The sequence below is a fragment of the Peromyscus californicus genome, unplaced genomic scaffold, assembly GCF_007827085.1.
Source record: "Peromyscus californicus insignis strain IS unplaced genomic scaffold, ASM782708v3 Scaffold_3__1_contigs__length_106647218, whole genome shotgun sequence".
Lineage (NCBI taxonomy): Eukaryota > Metazoa > Chordata > Mammalia > Rodentia > Cricetidae > Peromyscus > Peromyscus californicus.
In genome coordinates, this window is record NW_026294551.1 from 89,107,441 (window position 1) to 89,129,920 (window position 22,480).

Genomic DNA, 22,480 nt, shown 5'->3' on the forward strand with positions numbered 1-22,480 from the left:
ATTGGTCTCCTGCCACCCTCTTTCCCACCACTGTTGGTCTATACCCTTGTCCGTCAACGCAGTCCCGTCCCCCGTTTCGTACACAGTGTTGCGGAGGCTGGCTATTCCCCGCCTCCTCACAGTGACCATTGGTTACTTCCCCTGATTTCCCTGACTCATTGGTCGCCCTTGCACGTCCGTCCGAACTACTGCCCTACTGCTTCCTGCAGACTGCCTCAGAGCCATAGCAGCCCGGTTCACGGACCCTGCAACCGCCTGGCCTCCCGCCCCCTCCTTATCACTATTGGCTGCTGCTGCTAAGGCATTTGTGCCATCTCCCATCGATCATAACCTTCTAGGCCCACCCCTTTCCTAATTCTCGCCAATCAAGAGTCAAACATTGCACAAGTCTGCCCCTCCCCCTTCGTGGACTAGCTGCGGACAGCGACAGCTCCTGCCAAAGGCGACATGGCTGAGTCCGGGAGGGCCAGGCTATCTATCAAGCGGCGGTGGCTGCTCTCACAGAGACCCAGAAGGGAAGAAACGCGACTTGGATGTACCACCTCGGACTCGCTTTCCCCGGGGGCAGGGCGGGGACAGCCAATTAGTGCTCTTCGCGGCAGGGGGCGAGGCTCTCTCCCAGGTTGACTATTCTGGGAGGCGGGACTTCCTCCTGGCTGTGGAATGGGCGGAGCCGCGGCCGAGAGGTTAGGCCACCGGTGACTGCTGAAGTCCTCTTCTGAGCTGCACTTGCAGGGGCTCTTGTGGGGACATCTTTCTCAGTAGGGATTTTGGAGGCGTGAATCAGCGACGGACAGCGCTGGCCCAGCTGACTCCAGGGTAGGCAACCCGTGGCAGGTGCACTCTTTCGGCCAGCCGACTAGAGGGCCATGGACAGCGTTCTTCATGAGTGCATTCACAAGCCATTTAATCAATTGCAAGAAATTCAAAAAGTAAACACAGGTTGGGGCCAACGCACTTGCAATATAGGCCTGAAGATATGAGTTCGCTCTCTCTCCTGTGGCCTTCCATCTGTAGTTCCCCCCAACCCCCACCCCGGCTCCTATTGTAAGAAAGTGAAGACAAAAAACTTGTCCAGAAGTTCCAGGGCTAGCTGGCCTGGAATAAGCAGCAAGCGGTGAACAGGAGAAACCCTGTCTTAAGGTGGAAGACCTGAACTGACTTCTGAAAGTTGTCCTATGACCTCTACACAACATGGGTACGTGTGCTGCACACACACACACACACACACACACACACACTGTACCTTGGAACAGTTTTTACCTGTCTGTGCAGACTTCCTGAACATGCAATCAGATAATAGATAAAATGAGGTGCTGGATGAAGAGCTGACTCAGCAGGTTCCGAGCACTTGTTGCTGGTTCGTTCCCAACACTAGCACCGACATGATGGCTTACAACTGCCTGTACCTCTTGTACCTTCACAGGCACCAGGCACACGTGTGATCACAGACATACACAAAAGACAAAGCACCCTTCTGTACCTTCTGGGCCACCAACTAGCTCCCAAATCATGACACAGAGACTTATTATTAGTTTTAAATTTCTGGTTAGCTCTTTTTAACATAAATTAACCTGTTTCTCTTTATCTACCCTTGCCTCGGGGCTTATTACTTACATTTGTATACCTTACTTTGCTGCTTCTCCGTGTCTGGCTGGCTTTTGCCTGGCTTCTTGCTGTAGGCATCACCCTTTCTCCTTCTCTTGTTCTTCTTTCTTCTCCTCTCAAGTCTAGATTTCTCCTATTTATTATCTCTGCCTCACAGCCCTGTCTATCCTCCTTCTGCCTAGCTATTGGCCTTTCAACTCTTTATTAGACCAATCGGGTGCCTTAGGCAGGCAAGGTGAAACAAATGCAACACATCTTTACATAAAATGTAGCATAAACAAAAGTAACACACAGTTTACACAGAGAAACGCTGTCTCAGGGGGAAAAAAAGATAATAAACTGTGTGTGATGGCACAAGCTTATAATCCCGGCTGCTTGGGAAGTTGAGACAGGAAGCCAAAAGAGAGGTTGCCATCAAAGCTGACTCAGATGCAGCCCCTGGAACTTGGGTGCTGCTTCTTCATATAACAACACTTTCTGACGCACAAGTTTGTACAGGGAAAGCCAGGGCACTACCAGTGACCAGGTGCCCTTGGAGTACTGAGCATGCCCACAGCTGACATCTCCCCTGGCTGCCAGTAAGGTAAGAAACAGGACCAGGCAAGAAGCCCCAGCCCAGCAGGTTGATTGTCACATGCCTATAGTCCTAGTACTCAGGAGGATGAGGCAGGAGGATGGCCATGAGTTCAAGATCAGCTTGGGCCACAAAACAAAACCCTGGCTTTAAAGGAAAGTGCTGGAGAGATGTTAAGAATGGTTGTTGTACTTGTGCAGGTCTGGAGTTTGGTTCCCAATACCACATCCCACAGCTCACAACCACCTACAACTCCATTGTCAGGGGATCCAATGCCCACTTGTGCCCATCTTGGGCACCCACACTCACATGCACAAGCACTCACACAGACACAAATGTATAATTAGAAATAAACCTTTTTAGATCCTCATGCCAACAATGGCCAAGCTGGGTGAAGCAGAGTTGCCTTGTCTGGCGGCCACAGAAGAGCAGGTCCAGTTTACAGCAGATGCTGAGCTGTGATGGGATAAGCATGTGGAAAGGGACATCTACCAGACTCCCACACTGAAAACTGTCTCTTTAGCTGTGTGAACACTTCATCGACACTACTCCTGCCACGGATTGGTTTTCCCAGATTGTACAGAAAGGAGGTCAGTGGCCGGGTATTGTGGCGCATGCCTTTAATCCCAGCACTCAGGAGGCAGAGGCAGGCAGATCTCTGTGAGTTCGAGGCCAGCCTGGTCTCCAAAGTGAGTTCCAGGAAAGGTGCAAAGCTACACAGAGAAACCCTGTCTCGAAAAACAAAACAAACAAACACAAAAAAAAAGGAGGTCAGTGGAAAATCCTTCAAGAGAATGGCAAAAGACACAAAGGACTTGACATTAAGCAGACTGCATGATCAGTGGATGGAGAGCTGTCAATCTAACGTCAGTTAGCATCAGGCGCATACTAAGTCTGTTGATGCTAAAAAGTAACAAATGTTCAAAAAGTGAAACTGGAATCCAGTAATTACAGGCGATATCTCACCAGCTATTTCATAAGTGTGAGGTCTCCAAAAAATAATTATATCTTGTTAAAACACATTCACACACAAGCCAGCCAGTACACTTGGGAGGCTGAACAGGAGGACTGTCTTAGGTTCAAGACCTGGCCTACAGGGGCCCTGTCTTAAACACACACAAACCAACATAGAAAGGGGTCTTTCCTCTTTTTCCCCCAAGGGATTGCTGGGCCTAGGCCTTGCCTCCAGCAGCAGGTACCCTTCATTCAAGTCAGCCACACACTGAGTAACTATCTCCCTCCACAGTTGAGGACATGGCCTTTGTGAGCATCTTGACCCTGGGGACTGCCACTTGGTTTGCCACAGTATTCAGGAGAGCTTCTGTGAGGGGGCAGTGCCAGGGAAATACTAACAGAGTTCTCCTCACTTGCCTTCAGGGATAGGCTTTCCTGCTATTCTCTTGGTCAGGGTATGTAGGGTGGAAGCTCCTGGGTCCAGGAGTGCAGAACCACACTGAGGCCTTCCAGCAAGACTTCTCAGATCACTCTTAATCTCCAAAGGATCCCAGAAGTTATTACCTGCATCTTTTTTTCATGCTATACTTTTTTGCCCAGGAGTGGCCATTTGCTGGAATCTGGGTCACAGCAAATTAGTAAGAAACATCACACCCATCCACAGGTCAACAGTAACCCAAAAAGTCCTGACCTTCAGCTGATGAGTTGAGGATGGAGTCCCTAGAGAGCCAGAACCTACTTGTCAGGGAGATCCTCTCCTGTAGGGGCCACTGTGCCCAGCCTTGAGCCTAGTCTATATTCTGATGGCTCTCACCCCCTGAACTGGCAGTAATGTCTGTGAGAACCTTTCTTCTGAGGTGTAAGACTTGAAACAGTGACGCTCATCCATTGGTGCTGAGTCTATCTGGAAGGGAGATGCCTAGTCCCCCTTTCCAGAGACTATAAATCACAGACAGCCTGTGGCAGGTGAATTCAGGTGTTGACTTGACTATTAAAGAATGCTGAGAGAACTGGTCACACTTTATCTTGAGGCTCTCTGTGAGAACATTTCCAGAAACAGAGATGGGCCTTTGAGTCTGAGTGGACTGAGCCAGCATGGTGGTGGCTCACACCTTTTTCACAATTTGTGAGGCGGGACTCATGGGTGGTAAGAATTGGATTTAAGTCATGAGGGTGGCTCCCATGATGGCATTAGTGGCTTTAGGAGAACTGAGCTAGCACACTTAGGTGGGGCCCTAAGTCCTCAGAGAGCTCTGGGAATCATACAAGAAGACAGACCCTGGGCCCTGCAACCCTGTGTCCAGGAAGCTCAGAGGTACCCACAAAAATTTCAGTTGGGCTGGAAACAGAACTCAGTTGACAGTTTCTCTAGCATGCATGAAACCCTGGGTTTGATCCTGAGCACTGCGTAAGCTGTGTGTTGCATAACTATAATCTCAACTCTCGAGAAGTAGAGGCAGGCAGATCAGCAGCTCAAGGGCATCCTTAGCTACACAGCCAGCTTCAGACCAGCCTGAGATACATGAGACCCTGTTTCAAAAGAGAAAGAAGTTTCAGTGACTCTGAAGTCCTGGCCTTAGCCCGGCACCTAGGAGGAGCCAGCCCCACAGTAGACAGATCCAGACACCTGGATTGACATTGCAGCTAGTGGAGAATGGGGAAGGCAGGCCATTTCCGCGTCCCAAGTGTCTGGAGACAAGCTTCTAGTTATAAAGGAAGGCAGCTTGTGATGGGAACCCTGACAGCTCCTGGGGAAAGCCACCGGTCTGACAGCACTAGGCACCTGTCTACCGAGGTAATGCCGACACAGACAACAGTCCTTGTTACACGTGCACTAGCTATGTCTGAGAATCCTCAGAAAAACCTCCAAGGACACAGCTTTCTGCAAGAGGCAACTCTTGGCGCTCCAATGCCAGTGTTCCTCTGCCAGCTCTGGTGCCAGGTCCTGACTGGTTCCCAGAAGGGCAGACAGCCCAGCACTCTGCTGCACAGAACGACAGCTGCCAGGCAAATCTCATGACAGGGCTGCACAAGGGCCAGCTGGGCTGAGATCAGCACCTTCTCCTGATGGGAGTCCTGGAGTTTAGGGGTGACAACAGGCAGCTAAAGGATGTGTAAGGGTGGCCCGGCAGAGTAGGGAAGGGATGCATGCACCGGAAGTGGTAACCTGTGTACAGATGCACCCCAAAGGGTTACCAAGAAGCCCAGGTCCAAAGCCTCTGCATTTGGACCAAGAGACAGCTGTGTGTGTTGGGGGCGGTGATGGCTACCTAAAGTGTAACCTCCTCCAGTACTGTAAATGAGAGCCACTTTGAGCAAGCTCTAGATGGGCACTTGATCACACAGGGAGGGTCCTTTGGCACTTCCCAGCTGGCCTCTACTGATCCTGTGTGGAGCCCCGGGCTAGGAAGAAACTGAGGGCTTCCTCTCCTAACCGGGACAACAGGCCTGGAGGCATGTGAAGACTGCAGGTGGGAAGAGAAGCTCAAACTGGGCAGTGGTGGCGCACGCCTTCAATCCCAGCACTCGGGAGGCAGAGGCAGGCAGATTTTTTAGTTCGAGGCCAGCCTGGTCTACACAGCAAGTTCTGGGAGAGCCAAGGCTACACAGAAAAACCCTGTCAGTCCAGGTCAGTACTCTGCCTTGCATGGAATCCACATACTCGGAGCCCAGAGCACCCGCATACACCCTCCTTCTCCATCAGACTATATGCCTGCCCCTGGAACCAGGGTGAAGCTATGGCCAGAAGCCCTGAAGCACTAGGTCTGTTCACCTGTCTAAGATGTCGTCAAGAGCTTTTGCTGCAGAGCCACCCAGCAGAGCCATTGTGGAAGCCTCAGGCAGGAAATCATGGAGTAACACAATGCTCCACCTAGCCCACGCACCTACAGCCTGATCAGACTTGAATCACACCCAAGCTAGTACTCCAAATTCATGAGGTTTTATTGTCACCACAGGGTCAGGATTCATCTCTACCAACACCCTCCTGTGGCCTATAGCAAAGGAAAGCAGGCACAGACGAACCAATGTGGATAGTCCTGAGTGCCCCTGAGAGACAGAAAGGGCTGGTTGCCCCTTCCTGCCCACAGCAGATGCTTCTAGACCATCAGGCAATGAGGCTTCCTGTACACTTGAGACTAGCTCACATGGGATCCTACTAAGTAGCAGGGAACCCTGGCCATTCCACTTCCCCCAGGTCATTCACAGACTGAGCCACAGAAGTGCCTGTCCAGACGAGAGCTGTCTGGTCCTATAAGGGGTCAATGAGAGAAGAAAGAATATTGTGCCAAAGGGCCTATTCCCATATGAGGCACTACGCAAGAGCAAGGCAGTCAGGTAGGCAGGTATCCAATCACCCCGTATGGTGTGACTTCAGGCAAAGGGCACCCAGTGGCCTATTAGCAGCAACTTCACAAAGCAATCTCCAGGGAGCAGCAACAAGCAGTCCTGTGAAGTACAGAGTGAGGGATTAGTTTGCTGGGGCAGGGAATCAGCAGCTGCGTCAGCTCCCCAGATGGAAACGTTCTGCTGAGGTTCCTTGAGTGCACCAGGTGCCCAGGAATGCTCCCACCCACTAAAGCAGCCAAGGACACCTGCCAGCATATCCCAGAGTCTGAGCGCTCCTAGGAATCAGGCTCAGTGCACCGACTACAATAAAGCAGTGGGTCCCCAGAGGTGGTGCTAGAGCAGTGGTTCTCAACCTGTGGGTTGCGATGCCTTTAGGAGGTGAACGACCCTTAGGCAACAGGGGTCGCCTAAGACCATAGGAAAACACAGATATTTACATTACAGTTCATAACAGTAGCAAAATTACAGTTATGAAGTAGCAACGAAATAGTTTTATGGCTGGAGGTCATCACAACATGAGGAACAGTATTAAAGGGTCGCAGCACTAGGAAGGTTGAGAACCACTGTGCTAGAGAGATGGAGTGCAGGACTGAAGCTGACAGGGCCTGAAAGCCAGAGCAGTAACTCAAAGGTAAGACCTGCCTACATTCAGCACACAGAGTGTCTGGCTGGCCCATGTGGGACCTGAGATAAACCCATGGTCATTGCTATCCGGGCAGAGAGGGGCACGATGGCTGTGTAGTAGCTATGGGTAGGCTGTGTCCAGCTCCTCAGTCCTGTTTGTCCTCTCTCTGCCTCCAGGGGTAGATGAGCTCTCCGAAGAACAGCTTTCGGCACAGGGAACCCCAGGAGTGCTTGGGATGGCAGCCACAGCTAGGCAGGCGGTAGGTGTGCACCACATGGCTATAGGGCAGGGGGTTTATCTGTAAGGACAGGGTAATTATTAGTAGGGTGGGTGGTCACGGGTCTTTCAGCTGTGTCTACAGAGGAAGGTCTTGAGGGCTGGCACCCTGGGCCTGACTGGCCCTCTGGAGAATCTTTGGCTAGGCAATTGTAGGACAAGACCAGTTAGGCCCTGACAAACTTTTGCCTGTGGGACAGCCAAGGTGATCCTCAGAGAAGCAGGCCACACAGCATTTTGATACCCCGAGGAAGGGAGGGTGCCAGGAGGAGCTCACTGTCCCTTTGGGTCAGTAATGCCCTACCCTAGGGTCTACTCTGCTTCTGGGAGCCTCCTGGGAGGGTGACCAGGCAGACGCTTCAGCATCTGAAAGACACCACACTTGGGACTTGGCCCAAGGTACACCTCAATACCTGGCTAGTCACCCCAAAACTTGCTCTGTTCCCTCCCACTGGGACCAAGAATCCAAGACTTAAAACAGTGAAAGAGCCAGGGGTTCAAGTCCAACAGGAAATGAGTGCTTGTTCTGAGACCTTTGCTAAATCATTTCTACTTCATCACAACCTTGAGTACAATGGGGCCCAGGGCAGATCATGGACCAGGACAAGGGGACCCCATCCACAGGCCAAACTAGATATCAGCTATGTAGACCATAATAGGTGCCCCAACCCTGATGGGAAGCCCTAGACACAGTGAGTTTTGATTCTCAGATGCCTGGGAACCCTTAGCTCTACTGGGCCCTTCTACCTGTATCCGACCTCTGGCTGAAGTAACACCAGCTGACCCCAGCTGTCCCAGAACACAGCAGAGCATGATGGGAGGGGGTCCCAGGTCTGAGCAGCAGTGAAGGGCAGAGGGCGTTCTTACCTGCATCAGGAGGCGGAGGGGCCTGACTGCTTCCTGTTCCAGAACTCTGAACTTCACACCAGCTATAAGGAAAGCAAGGTAGGTACTTAGGAAGGAAGATGGCTAATCTCTACCCCCAGTTAGCCTCCCTGGTCCCACTGTGAGTTAGCAGAGGCTGTTGCAGATGGCAATTTCTAACAACAGAAGCCCACCCGGGTGGCAGCAGACCTACCTAGACACACATGGTTCTCTCCTCCTCCACCTTTCCCATCTGTCTCTTTGTTGGGTGGCAGATGCCCTATTAATGGTTCAGTGTCTTATGACTTCTATGTCTGGCTGATTTAGGGACCCACAGCACCCCTGGCCTGTAGTTTGGGCTCTCAGTCTAGGAAATGCCCAGGAAGAAAGTTATTAAAAAGAGCAGGAAATAGCCAGGCAGTGGTGGCATACTTCTTTAATCCCAGCACTCAGGAGGCAAAGGCAGGCAGATCTCTGAGTTCGATTCAAGGTCAGCCTGGTCTATGGAGTGAGTTCTAGAACAGCCAGGGTTACACAGTAAAACCTTGTCTCAAAAAAATCAAAAACAAAAACAAAAAGCAGAAAATGAAGCTTCCTTGAAGCCAGTGAGGTAAGAAGGGACAGAACCATGGCCTGCTGAGCAATGTAAAACTGCCCTGCCTAAGCTATTGGCTCCAGGCTAGGGAGGAAGAGGCCCTGCATCCCAGGCTGTGTCTGGGCCTACTGCGGCCCACCTGTCTTTGTGTCTGAGGTGAAGAAGTGGAGGCACAGGGCATGTGTACAACATTGCGAATGAGTCTCTGGCCTGGGCCTCCTGAAGTTAATGGAGAAATTAGCTAGAAGGATGACTTTTAGTCATTCAGCAGCAAGGAGATGCCTGCAGGCAGACATAGATATTGGTTCAAAGCCAAGGAATCTGCCCATCCTATCAAATGGCTGAGCTGGCTGGAAGAGTCAAATGGGAGTACTGGTCACCTTAGAAGTCACCTGAATGATCTTGAACACTGGCTATACCAGGTAATCCTAGGGTCCCTGCTGTGTCCAAAGGCCCAGAGACAAATGGGTTGACCCCAACAACCTCATGCCTAAGGGAGATAGATTTCCCTCAAGGACTCTGGGATCAGAATGCAGAGATTCAGCTTGAGTGATAGGTGATGATTACAGGCAGCACAGGATGATCCTGTTACAGTCTAGCAGTCCTCATTCTGGCCTGCTTCCAAAGGCGAGGGTCACCAACAAAGCAGACATATAGGGTATAAACACATGGAGATAGACTTCTCTGAGCAGCAAGCCTCACATATTACAGGAAGGATGAGGCCTCGGGTATGTTTCTGAATTTTACTCGGGAGACAGAACAGACAGCATGTTCCCAGGGCCAAGTCTGTCTTCACTGCTCTGCTCACCTATGCCACATACATCAATTCTTTCAGGCAGGAGACACATGAGGTCAGCACAGGTGCTTTTGTAAGGGCTGTGGGCATGTTGTACCATCTGCCAGAAGCCAGCCACCCAGCACCCAACACTTACCAGCCAGCCTGTACGGTCGGCAGAGTCGAAGGCCAAGGGAGTACAGTGGCAGGGAGTTGATGAGGTCCACAAGTAGATGGATTAGGCCTTGCACAGTGATCACCAGGAGCCGGAGCTGTAGCCAAGGAGACATTCAGGGCCACTGATTGGGGCTGAAGGCACACATGAGACAGGCCTAGGAGAGCAGCCCAATAGGTTCTTGAGCTACCCTCACTAAGAGTGACCAGAGGCTCAGGAACCCTGGAGAAAACACAGACTCCACCCTAAAGAGACTAAAGGGCTGGCAGCAGGGCAGCTGGCATTCCTCCTGTCAGAGACTGGGCATCCACACTCCCAACACACCTGGAGGGCCTGAGCCATCTGGGTATCACTTATCTCACACTGTCCACCCTGGTGCTCACTAGGTGGGTTCCTCTATGATCCCATCCACCCACTATGGATCCTGACCTCCTTGTAGCCAGCTCTCTCCAGGACAGGACCCCCAAACTGCTTTAAGGCCAGCACATAGTTCCCAGAGAGTTCAGAACAGCCATGCTGGTGTGACCTGAAGAGGTAGATGGCCTGTCCCCCCATGTGACTGGCTCGGGCAGTGACCAGTCCAAGTTCTGTAGGCCCCAGGGCAGGAGGTACTGGGCTCACCAGGGTGAATACCAGGTAGTACAGAGCAGTGGTAGGCAGCAAGAAGACCAAGATGGTGAAGAGCAAGGTCCCAATGAACAGCTGTGGGGAACAAGGACCAACACACTTGGTTTCACAAGACCCAAACCAGGGGAGGCCACTCCATCACTGGCCAGACACACCCATCCTTAAACTTCAGTTGGGATTTTTTGGCCTCCTGAGCAGCATGTTCCCTTTACCATGAGGGGTATGTCCACATATCCTGTGGACCTGGTGGCTTGTGGGGAAAGAGCCAGCAGGGTACACAGACAAATATGAGGTTAGGAAAAAGTGTGTATTAGGTCTGGGTAAGCAAATGGAATAAGCCAAAGCAGGCCCTATGCCCACCTGGGGAAAGTAAGTAGGTCTGCTGGCACCTCCCCCTAGGCCAACTGTTGGAGGATAGCCGCAGGATAGCAGTAGGCTGGTCACTGGTAGTGTCCAAGTAGCTGCCCTGACCAGGTCAGCAGGCTCAAAGCTGTAGGTACCTGGTCAAGGTCATAGGAACAGGAATCCACCCGCTGGCGCAGAACATTCCACTTCTTCCCCCGGAACAGACGCCACAGAGAGGAGAGGCCATAGATCTTCAGGCAGTACAGCCTGTAGGACACAGGCTCATGAGGGCCAGCTGGGGCCCTATGCCACATCTCACCCATCTGCTCAAACCCTGTTGTGTGCCCATGGCTTAGAAAACCACACTTCAACACATACATACCTGGCACCGTAGACATAGAAGCAGTAGATATGGAAGGTAAGGAGGGCAATGATGTCCGAAAGGATGGACAAGGCAACAGTCAGTCCTAGGCAGGCTGAGAGGCCCACATGCCACAGGATGTGCTCAATAAAGGGGGACATAAGGTGGATATAGCCTGCAGGAGGGAGTTCAGCCATGAGTAGCGCCCAACAAGGCACAGGGAGCCCCAGTTCCTGAGAATGGATACCTAACACTTCAAGACACAAGTGAGCACAGACCCAGCCACTGGCCCCAGAACTGGGCTTGAGCAGCTGGCCCAACACAGTCGGCTTCATACAAATGGGAGGCCAGAAAATGGAGGCAGAGGGCCTGGCTAGGGTTCCCTGTTCTCCTCAAACAGCCCTGCTGGGCTGCCCAACCCTGCCCATCAGGCACTCACTGATCCACAGATGGATGTGGTACAGGAAAAAGCGGCCTAGCACCTGATCCAGTGCCCGATTCATCTTGAGCCCAGCAGGAGCACCCATCAACCACTGCAGCAGATGTTGGAGCTCCTCAGCCACGTGCTACAGAGACATGGGCAGGGATGGGATGACATGGTCACATTGAGGTAAGTGGGTGAGTGGGTCGAGGACTGTCCATATGGGCTCCCACCATAGCCAGTCTACCTAGGCAGGGCAAAGGCAGCCTACACTTCCTTCCAAGGTTCAGAATAGTTGTCTTTTTTTGGTGGGGGTGGCTAGGTCTTACTATGTAGCCCTGGCTGTCCTGGAACTCACTATATGGATCAGGCTGGCCTCAAACTCGGAGATCCGCCAGCCTCTACCTCCCAAGTGCTGGAATTAAGGGAGTGTGCCACCACTCCTGGCAAATCATTGTCTTCTAACATTGTACAGAAGCATATTTCCCAAATTTGTCTGGTCACTGGACCCCTGACCCCTGGTCACAGATGATTTCTAAGATCCTGGTCTGAGACATCTTCCAACAGGCTGGTGTCCATAAACCAATTCCTTGGGCATGCGTCCCCCAGGGACATCTGCCTCGGCCTGAGAACTTCCTTCATGTTCACTATCTTGCTACTAGAGCCCTGGAACCCTAGCCCTAAGCCTGGGACACCTGGGGATGGCTGAGGCTGCATTGACCCTTGCTCAATTCAAACCATGCAGGGAAGCTTGAGGATACTGAAGCCCTCGGTCAAAGGCCTCTCCTTGCCACTTGCTAGCAGAGGTTAAGGTCACCCAACAATGGACAGCCATCCTGGGTGACTGAGAGGGTGTCACCCTATCAGGGACTGGGGAAGCAGGTGGGGGCACTGGAGAGCAAGGGTACTCATTGAAAAGACAGACTTAATTGAGTACCACAAACAACACAGAGACTTCAACAGTAAGCAGGAAAACTGGTCCTGGCTGCAGGATGGAGTGCTAGTCACTGAGCACAGATGGGGAAGTAAGGAAGCTAAGGGATGCTCTGCCTTGTCACCAAGGTAAAGCCACAGGAGTAACTCCTGTATCCCTATATGCTCTTCCCAAAGCCTCTTGCAACCCTGTGCAAGAGCGTTAGGACCACCAGGGAAGAGAACAAAACCTTCTTTATAAATAGGGCTTATTTAATATTTAAAGGATAAAAGCCTGGCAGCGGAAAAAGACTCCACTTTTTAATTAAATATTTATGGTTTTTTTTTTTTTTTTTTTGCAATTTTGCAAAAAGGATTCAGACAAAGCTGGCCAAGAAAGAGAATATAGAAAGAGCCTGACCCCTTCCACCCCAACCTCAGCTTCTCTTTCCTACTGGGATAACCTCCACATATCTCACAATTCAGGACGCTGAGAGGAACCCACTGCTGCCTCTAGATCCTGGCAAGGAGCGAACAGACCTCGCATCCATCTGCACTGATGGAGCAGAGACTGTGCCCATGGGGAGACCCTCAAGGCTCATACTAAGAATGAGATAGAGATCTGAAAAGCTCTGAGGTTAGGTGGAAGTGAGGAGACGGAGGAGTCCAGAAGAACAGGAAGGGACCAGCATGGATGTGCTGCACATGATGCAGGGGAACCCTGGGAGAAGAGAGGACAGGCTTGTGTCTCTTGTTTCCAGGGTAAGAGCAATCTGGGAGTAGTGTCTGGCCAGCAATCTGGCCGCCCACAACAGCCCAGAGCACTGGAGTGTCTTAAGGCTGGCTTTCATCTGGAAGATCAGCCCAGCACAGAAAAGGGGCCCACAAAAGCCTCAACCACAAGTGGCCCCCAGACACTGCCACCTTCAAGAAGGGGCAACAGGCACTTGGCCAATGCTGCTCTGAGAGACACAGGTACCAAGAGCACCTAGGGAATGTCTCAGGCTAGGGCCAAGGGCTGTGTCTCTCGGGTGAGGACAGGGAAGAGTTGCTCCTGCCAGCTGAAGGACTGCCCAGGAGGATTCCCCACCCTCAGGAAACTGGGCATCACCTAAATCTACTCACATCAGCCACGGGGACCAGGGCATTGGCCAGCTGTCCAATTCGGTTGTTGCTGTGGAGCCAGGAGAGCAGCAGCAGGCCAAGGGCCACATCCAGTAGCACAGACACCAGCATGTTGGCTTTCCTGGAAGAAATGTCAGGGAAAGCAGCTGAGAGACAGCCAGACACAGCCTGGGACCCAAGAGAGGCCTGGCTGGAGGCACAATGCAGAGCAGAGGTGGAGAAGGGGATGGGCCATACCACCCTTCCTTGTAAAGGAGACCATACCTCATCAGCTGCATGGGACTCTGGGCTTTCTCGGTGCTAAAGATAAGTGAGAGGTGTTTCAGGCGGTGCTGGAGCTGTTCACAAGTGGAGAGTTTGCTTCTGATGAAAGAAAGGGGCCACAGCTTCCACAGCCTGCGGAGAATAGCAGGGCTGAGACTGACAGCCCCAGCCTTTACTTCCTTGGTTTTCCAGCCAAGGTCCCTCACTCTAGAAAGAAAGGGCCAGATCTACTCAGCCTGAGCCCTTTGGTTCCACTCCAAAACTCAGCAAGGCCCAGGCAAGTATGAAGGCCAACATGGCCAAACAAGGATGCCTAAGTGTGAAATGCACAGCATCCTCCTGAGACCCCCTCCCTCACTGTGGTGACTGTCACTACAGAGTGGGACCCCTACAGAGCCTCAGGCATACTTGAGCTCACTAGCCAATACAAAGATGAATCTCAAAATGCCTGAAAAGTGAGCCAGGAGTGGTGGCACGTGCCTTTAATACCAGTACTCAGGAGGCAGACAGATCTCCGAGTTCAAGGCCAACTTGATCAGGACTACCCAGTCTCAAAAACAAAACATAAAAAAAACAATTAAAAAAACCCAACTGGGGAGTGGTGGTGCATGCCTTTAATCCCAGCACTCAGGAGGCAGAGACAGGCGGATCTCTCTGAGTTTGAAGACCTCACACATCTTGGTCTACAGAACAAGTTTCAGGGTTATACAGAGAAAGCCGTCTTGAAAAACAAAAAAACAAAAACAAAAACAAAAACAAAAAACCCAAAAGTGGGGATTAGGTCACCTCCCGCCCAGCAGGACTTGCCCTGCCTACTGGATGGTAACCCAGCTCAGCAAGGTTCTGCTGGGCTCCCTAGTAAGACTGAATTCCTTACAAAGGAGGCATGGAGATGTTCCCACAGATGCTCACATAGTGAGAAGCGCCTGACAGCAACCAGGCTGCACTCGTGAGCTGGAACATGAGTTGAGGAGCACAGAGAACAGAAGCAGCAGCAGGAACTATATTTGCATTTAGAGCCCCTGCTGGAGGCAGGAGGGGCCCAAGGGCTCCTGGACATGCAGAGCTGTGTGTAACGGGGGAGGGTCGGAGCAGGCCTCTCTTCTACAGTGCAGCTTTGAGTCAGTTCTAAGAACTATATTCAACAGGGCCTTCCCTTTCAAATAGCCAACCATAGTGACCTCCCACTGGCCACATGAAACTCCAGACTCCAGGGCAGTCCTTCATGGCCCAGGCTCACAATACCCTTGAGGCTGTTTGAGAAGGGCACAAAATTATGAAAGGCAGAGGAGCTTGACTCTATAGTGACAGCCTTGCCTGTACACCAGTACTCATAAGTAATGACTCTTGCTTGACGGCTAGGCTGGTGCCTGCAATCAATACACAAGCATCTCTTCAGCTTTCTTGAGTCCCTTGAGAAGATAAAGAGAACTGGGGCCTTCTCTGATGTAACGGCACTGCGGCCCAGATACACCTCCACCTTATTAATTCCACGGTTGCCACAGTCTACACCATACATCAAGACAGCCAGCAGCTCCTGCAACCTAAAGTATATCTTCATAGGTTACCCAGGGCACCCTTTCTGGGAAAGTATCCAAAGGTCCCCAGAGCCTCTGGAAAGTGGCAAGGTCAGCCAGACCCTATACCAGACACCAGTCTGTAGATGTAAAGGGAGGGGAGAGCTGAGGGAGAAATACAGCTGTTCCTTATGGGCAGCAGCACCAAGAAAAAAACATCATCTTAGTCCAGAGATAGCTCAGCTGATCGACTGCTTGCCCAGTACCGTGGTGGTGCACGCCTTTAATCCCAGCACTATGGTGGAAGAGGGAGGTGGATCTGTGAGTTCAAAGTCAGGCTGGTTGGTCTACAGAGTGAGTTCCAGGATAGCCAGAACTACATAGTGACACATTGTCTCAAAAAATTAAAGGTAAAGGTTATGTATGGCTACATAGCAAGTTTGTGCCCAGCTTGAGATACATAAAAACTGTATTATTTCAAAAAGAGAGGCAGAGTTGAGAAGTTAAGAGAGAACATTTGTGAAACCCCCAGGCTAAACTTTGGCGCTACCCAGCATTCCCAGGACTTGGGGACTTTTCCAAATCTCTCACCAGGCCAGCAACCCATGATTCTAGAGAGCCTAGGTGGGGACCACCACCCCAGGCAACTGACTGGCCTAGAGAGGAAATGCATCAGCAGCTGAAGCCAGCTGTGTGTGTGTGGGGGGGCTCGGGGGGACAGAGAAGCAGGGAGGTGGGCAGCTCTGTGTCCTCACAGGCCAAACAACTCCAGGCAGGGCAGATATTGGCCTTTAATCCATGCACTCCCAGAGGCAGAGAAAGGCAGAGTTTGAGGCCAGCCTGGTCTACTCAGTGAGTTCCAGGCCAGCTAAGGCTAGATAGCTGAGACCATCTCTCAAAACAATAGTAAGATGAGCCAAAGAGACGGTGCAGTGGTTCGGAACACTTGTTACTCTTACAGAAAATGCAGACTTAATTCCCAGCACCCACATGGTGGCTCAGAATCATCTGTAACTCCAGTTCCGGGGGATCTGGCCCCTCTTCTGACTAGGGACACACATGACACACATATATAAATGCAGGTAAACATTCATACATATAAATTTTTTTTTTAATTTTGCTTTGTTTTGTTTGTTTTTCGAGACAGGGTTTCTCTGTGTAGTTTTGCACCTTTCCTGGAACTCACTCTGTAGACCAGGCTGGCCTTGAACTCACAGAGATCTGCCTGCCTCTGCCTCCCGAGTGCTGGGATTAAAGGCGTGCACCACCACCGCCCGGCATATAATTTTTTTTTAAGGTACAATAACCCAGTTCACCGGATTTCTTTTTTAGGCACCTGAAGCGTCTGTGGTGCATCTGTGAAGCATCGACACCTGAACAGACGGGCCTCACACAATCACAGGCTCCGGATAAAAACACTGGACCCAGAAGGGACCCAGCAGCCTCTACTAGGCCATCCTTTGAGATGCAAAGGTAGGAGGAGAACTGGGTTCCAGAACAACACACCTCAGGCAGGACTCTCTGGCTGTCTGTGTCCCTAGACGTGGAAGGGAGAGCCCATGGGTCTCACGGGACCAACTTCTTGCTCTACCCTTCCTGTCTGATGCACCTACCGGCAAGCACTAGCAGCCGAGAGCAGAGACAGCAGAGAGGTCAGCAGCAAGCAGACAGGCCCCGAGGCCCGCTTCGCCAACTCCACAAGGATGCTGGCCTCCACGCCCTCTGACTGCCAGTGGCTTAGGCGTACCGGGACCTCATCAAACCGGTCATTTCGGAAGAGCACCTCACTGCGTGCCACGGTGTCAAAGACGTCAGCGAGGCCTCCAGTGCTGGTTGTGGTCTCTCCACCCTGGCAGCCAGGCAGTGCTGCTGGTGGATGCAGCCAGGAGAGCAGCAACTTGCGCTGATCGTAGAAGATGAGCATGACCTGGTCTTCAGTGGGTGTGCTCAGAGTGTTAGACATCTGATGGTAAGTGGCCTTGCAGCTCCAGAACCTGGTACCCCTTTCCCGGCATAGCTGCAACCAGGGATCATGGGAGAAGATGGCACCCAGGCCCTCTAGGAAGTGCCCCAGGCTCTCCTCAGGTTCCTGCTGACGGTGGCACCAGGTGCCTAGCACAGCCACTTGTACCTGGCTGGCCTTCTGCACCTGGGCCAGGAGCTCCTTGACTTGGATGGGGATGAAGGGAAAGTGCACCACAGCCAGGATCACAGCACTGCTCTGCTCCGGGACCCACCGTCCCACGAGTAGTCCACTGTCAGCTGAGGCACAGCATGTGGGGAAGAAGGCCTTGAGCACCATGCCGGGGACCCTGGAAGAGAGAAGGAAAGGTTGGTTTAGAGCTGCTGCCACTCTGTGGCTGCTAGATGCTGTGCCACACTTATGGACCATTCACCTGGCCACAGGTTGGGAAAGCACAGTTCCGGATTTGGTGGCAGAGACTGTGGGTCATGGCATCTCACAGGGACTGAACTCTTCCAAGCTCTTCCACCCAGGAAGAGCGTTATATGTTGGATGGCAGACTAGTGCTTCCTTAGGGTCTGAAACAAGCAGCCTGAAGCAGGGTAAAGTGAGGTACCCAGACAGATGCCGCTGATAACAGTAGGGGGGCTGAGTCTGAGGTCTTTAAGGACCTAATGAGAAAGGCTTCCTTATGAGTTTCCTATGTAAAAGCACACAGTATGAGCATGTACACAAATCCTAACTTGAACAAACCAGAAGGAGGCTGTGTGATGCATACCTGTAATTCCAGCAATGGAGAGGTAGAGGCAGGAGTTCCAGGAGTTCAAGGCCAGCCTTCAAAAGAAAGAAGAGCTGGAGGTGGTGGCACACGCCTTTAATCCCAGCACTCAGGAGGCAGAGGCAGGCGGATCTCTGTGAGTTCGAGGCCAGCCTGGTCTCCAAAGCGAGTTCCAGGAAAGGCGCAAAGCTACACAGAGAAACCCTGTCTCAGAAAAATAAAAAAAAGAGGAGAAGAAAAAGAAGAAAGGATGGCTCTTTGACTAGTTTCAGTACTCAGAAGGCTGAAGCAGGAAGATCACTGTGAGCTCAAGGCCAGCCAGGCCTACACATAAATTCCAGAAAAGCCTGGAATACAAATAAGTCCTCGTCTCAAATAGCAACAAACAGGATTTACTTAAGCAAGAATTAAGATAAAAATTTTAAACCTGGGGCTGGAGAGATGGCTCAGAAGTTAAGAGTACTTGTTGCTTTTGCAGAGGACCTGGGTTCATCCATAACTTCAGTTCTAGCAGATGCATGGGCCCTAGGCACACATGTGATGCACGTACATACATGCACGCAAAACCTCATATGCATAAAGTAAATCTAAAAAAGTATTAAATCTGTTTTAGAGGGCCAGGGATGTTTTTTTTCTTTCTTTCATATAATTTATTTTTATTTTATGTTTACTGGTGTTTTACCTACGTGTATGTCTGTGTGAAGGTGTCAGAAACCCTGGAGTTACAGACAGTTGTGAGCTGCGATGTGTGTGTGTGTGTGTGTGTTGGGCATTAAACCCAGGTCCTCTGGAAAAGCAGCCAGTACTCTTAGCCAATACGCCATCTCTCCAGCTCAGGATGGTTTTCTTTTTTCTTTTCTTTTCTTTTCTTCTTCTTCTTCTTCTTCTTCTTCTTCTTCTTCTTCTTCTTCTTCTTCTTCTTCTTCTTCTTCTTTTTCTTCTTTTTTTTTTTGGTTTTCAAGACAGGGTTTCAGGACAGTTTTTAATGGTAGAGTGCTTGCCTAGCATGGCCAGCGTTTTGAGTCTGATCTAATACCACCAAAAACTAAACAAAATAAAAGTAAACAAAACAAACTTGTTTGGGGCTCAGGAAAACCAAATGCACACATAGAGCACTGGTTTAGAGCTGAGTCTAAGGCCTAGGACTCAGAAGGAATCTCTCCTTCTGTAGCAGAGAGCATGTCCTCCTGCCACTGGGTTCAGAGAACAGTTCAGGCAGGAGTTCAAATTCAAGGCCTGCCTGGGCTACACAGGGTTAATGTAGTGAGACTCTATCTTAAAAGGGAAAAAGGGGGCCTGAGGATGTGGCTTAGTGGTAGAGCTGTCTCTACTCGGCCTTCTACCCACCTGAGGCATATCTGGGTAGTGTTCATCTTCCTCTGGAATCCTGTCAGACACCTCAAGATGGGACTCCCAGCAGGGCAGTATTCCTCTCCATGGGAGAATGCTAACACATGTTCTCTGAGCGAAACACCAGCCCTCCTGGCCTCTCGGGATCTTGATGTGGCCTTTGAGCATCAAGAACCACCACAGCAGCTACAAATCCTTTATTCTGTGGACCCTACACCTTTCCTTCCACAGAAGGGAGCTATTTAGGATGGTGGGTTTCCTCACAGGCATCCTTGCTGAACTGACTCAAGTGTGGTCAGCAGGGTTTGGGTACTACATGTGCCTTTTTTTTTTTTTTTAAGCTACCACCCCATCTTACCCATATGAAGGACACAGCAACCCTGAGCAAAGACCCCCCCATTTTGGATCCTTTCCTGAGGAAGACACAGATCTTGTGATGAACTCCAGCTGCCCGGTCTAGGGCTCACACAAAACCCTTGGACACGAGGTATAGTTGTCCTGCAGACAAATGCCCAGGGCTTGAGGGACCCAGATGCAGCTGCTCCCCTTCCTGCAGGTAAGCCAGCCCAGAGAAGACTTGCATGAACAACTTAGAAAAGCTTTTTGTTTTTGTAATACTAAGGATTTTCAAGACCGAGGGCCTCCTATGAGCTATAAGCTCAGTCCAAAGCGGAGTGTTCTAAAGGCACCCTTGAGCTGAGCTGTAGGACTTCAAAATGCTGATGCTGATTCAAAGAACAACCCAAGCCTGAAAAAAGCTCTTTCCAACAGCCAGTCCCAGGTGGGTCAAGTAAGGAAGACTCAGGAAGCCTCTCCATAGAACTACAAACCATATCACCTGTAAATTGAAATAACCCCCCCCCCAAAAAAAGAACTCCAAACCAGGAGTCTCCAGTAAACAAACTCCAAAGTGCCTGGAGAAGGCAGGCAACTGGTGGGTGTCCAGAGAGAAATCCCGATGCCCAACACCAGCCCTGGCCAAATCCCCATGCCCAGTGTCAAGAACCAATTTCTCTTGTCACTTCCATGGGAACCGTCTCCAGAGGGCCATGACATGGGGGCAGTAATGCATTGTAAAATGTACTAGAGCAAGCTGGGTGGTGGTGGCCCATACCTTTAATGCACTCAGGAGGCAGAGACAGGCAGATCTGTGAGTTCGAGGCCAGCCTGGTTTACATAGTGAGTTCCAGGACAGCCAGTTCTACACAGAGAAACCCTGTCTCTAAAACCAACCCCCCCAAAAAAGCAACAGAAAAAGGGGGAAGGGTTCTAGAGTGATTTTGCCTGGAAGAGCCCCAGCGGACCACTGTCACAGGAGACCATTCAGCACAGCCCAAGCTTTTCTGTAACAACACACCAGCTCAGTGAAAAACCATCTGACTCTCCTGGGGACCACTTCACAGGAACTAAGGGAAAATGCTCTCAATAGTGTGGGAAGGGAAATGTCCTTGTTCTAATTATAAACAGATGCTGGGGTGGGGGAGTAGTTTTGAGTCTGTTCACAATGAGTAAATTCAATGTGCTGTACATATAATTTGTGCACATCTTTTTGTAGAGCATGCTTCACTTACGGTTTACCTTAAAAGTAAAGCAAAATAAAAAAGCATCCCGGGTCAAAGGAAAGATGGTAGGCAGGGGTTGGTGTTCTGATCCGTGAGGTACTGAAAGAACTCAAGTAGTTATGGGGCAAATTCCCACCCTCACTTCCAACTTAGTCTCCGGAACTACTGGAGTGTAAAGGAGTGTGCTTCCAGCAGCAGAAAAAAGATAAAAGAGCAGCCAATCGATACAAGAGAAGGTGAGAGGCCGCAGAGAGAAGGCAGAAACCTGGGCAGTGCGAACATCTTTAAAGACGCTGATTAAAAGAACAGCCCACACCTGGAAAAGCTGCCTCTGCTAGGAAAGAGTCAGTTCCCTCCCTACAGCCCATTCCCAGATGGGTTTAATAAAAGAGGCCTCAGGAAGTCTCTTTGTAGAACTCCAAGTCAGACTTCAGTAGAAGCTGAACTACTGCTTACTTCCCCTGCATGGACAGGTTTGAGGGATGGCCCAGTTAAGAGGGACCAGGGACACATCATAGCTGAAAGTCTCCTTTGTGAATCTTTGCGAGGGTTCATATTTACTCTGCGTTCAAACGGAAAACAAAACAAAACAAAACAAAAAAAAAAAAAAAAACACCACTTTTCTGGCTGGAGATGTAACTCAGTTGGTAGTTTGCTTGCCTAGCCTGCAGGGGACCCTGGGCTCAGTCCCCAGAACCTCATAAACCGGTAGTAGTAGTGCATTATCTATAATCGAGAAGTGGAGGCAGGAAGATCAAAAATTCAAGGTTATCCTTTGCTACATTGGGACTCGGAGGCCAATCTGGACTTTAAGAGAACCTGTCCAGAAACACTTTCTTGCTTCTCTAAATGCTTTCCTTTTTCATTTCAAAAGGAGGGGGTAAATCTGTTTCCGATCTTTACTGGGGGTCAAGGACAAGTGTGAACCTCTCCACTGGTGCTCCAGGAATCTTCCAGCTAGTGCCCTCCTGGAGGGGAGGAGGAGCAGCTTGGCGCCCTCAAGCTCCGGATTGCAGGCCAGACCCACACGGATGCCGCCGAGCCTGGAGGTCAACCGCGGGCTGGCCGCCGCTCCCTCCTCTCCGGCCTCCGGATTTCCCATCTCAAGAGTATTAGGAGACAGGCACTGAGGACCAAGAGGCCTGCACTGCCTCGGCATTTCCTCCTCCTCCTCTCCCGGTCCCGCCGCCCCCTAGTGCTCACCGGCTGCTTCCCTGGGCCGCGTCCCCGAGCGGTAGGGAAGGGACTGGGTTGGGAACCGCGTCCGGCGGGCCCGGGAGGACGTCGATGCTCGCGGCCCCCAGGCCCGCCGCGGGACATCAGCCCCATTTCCGCCGGCTCCGCGCGTTGCCGCGCGACGGTCCGTCCCCAAACGTGCCCGGGCTGCCCACCAACTGAACCCGAGAGTTCCGCGCGCGCGACTCCAGCCATCAAACCTACACCCGCCTTAAATGTCCTGAA

The 22,480-nt window shown here is 51.2% G+C and overlaps 1 protein-coding gene across 2 annotated transcripts; it reads right to left on the reverse strand.

The window, feature by feature from the left end:
• Positions 1 to 6,061: 6,061 nt before the first annotated feature.
• Pigq (phosphatidylinositol glycan anchor biosynthesis class Q) lies at positions 6,062 to 22,380 on the reverse strand. Of its 2 annotated transcripts, none has more exons than XM_052758805.1 (11): positions 22,223 to 22,380; positions 16,980 to 17,678; positions 13,850 to 13,981; positions 13,586 to 13,706; positions 11,567 to 11,693; positions 11,149 to 11,302; positions 10,922 to 11,033; positions 10,416 to 10,496; positions 9,777 to 9,891; positions 8,253 to 8,314; positions 6,062 to 6,583 (listed from the first exon to the last, which is right to left on the reverse strand). In XM_052758805.1, exons 2-11 carry the CDS (start codon positions 17,666 to 17,668, stop codon positions 6,509 to 6,511), a joined length of 1,668 nt encoding a protein of 555 aa, XP_052614765.1. In that variant the 5' UTR covers positions 17,669 to 17,678; positions 22,223 to 22,380; the 3' UTR covers positions 6,062 to 6,508. The 2 variants fall into 2 exon arrangements, with proteins under 2 accessions (XP_052614765.1, XP_052614764.1); XM_052758804.1 differs by having other exon boundaries at positions 6,062 to 7,407; positions 22,223 to 22,379.
• Between the last annotated feature and the right edge of the window lie 100 nt (positions 22,381 to 22,480).

Excerpts from the sequence above, each read along its gene's own strand:
- Pigq (XM_052758804.1), bottom strand. The coding sequence starts at position 17,668 with ATGGTGCTCAAGGCCTTCTTCCCCACATGCTGTGCCTCAGCTGACAGT. Across the intron at positions 13,707-13,849 it reads AGTCCCATGCAGCTGATGAG|GAAAGCCAACATGCTGGTGT; the intron begins GTATGGTCTCCT and ends CATTTCTTCCAG. Across the intron at positions 11,034-11,148 it reads TTCTATGTCTACGGTGCCAG|GCTGTACTGCCTGAAGATCT; the intron begins GTATGTATGTGT and ends TGTGTCCTACAG.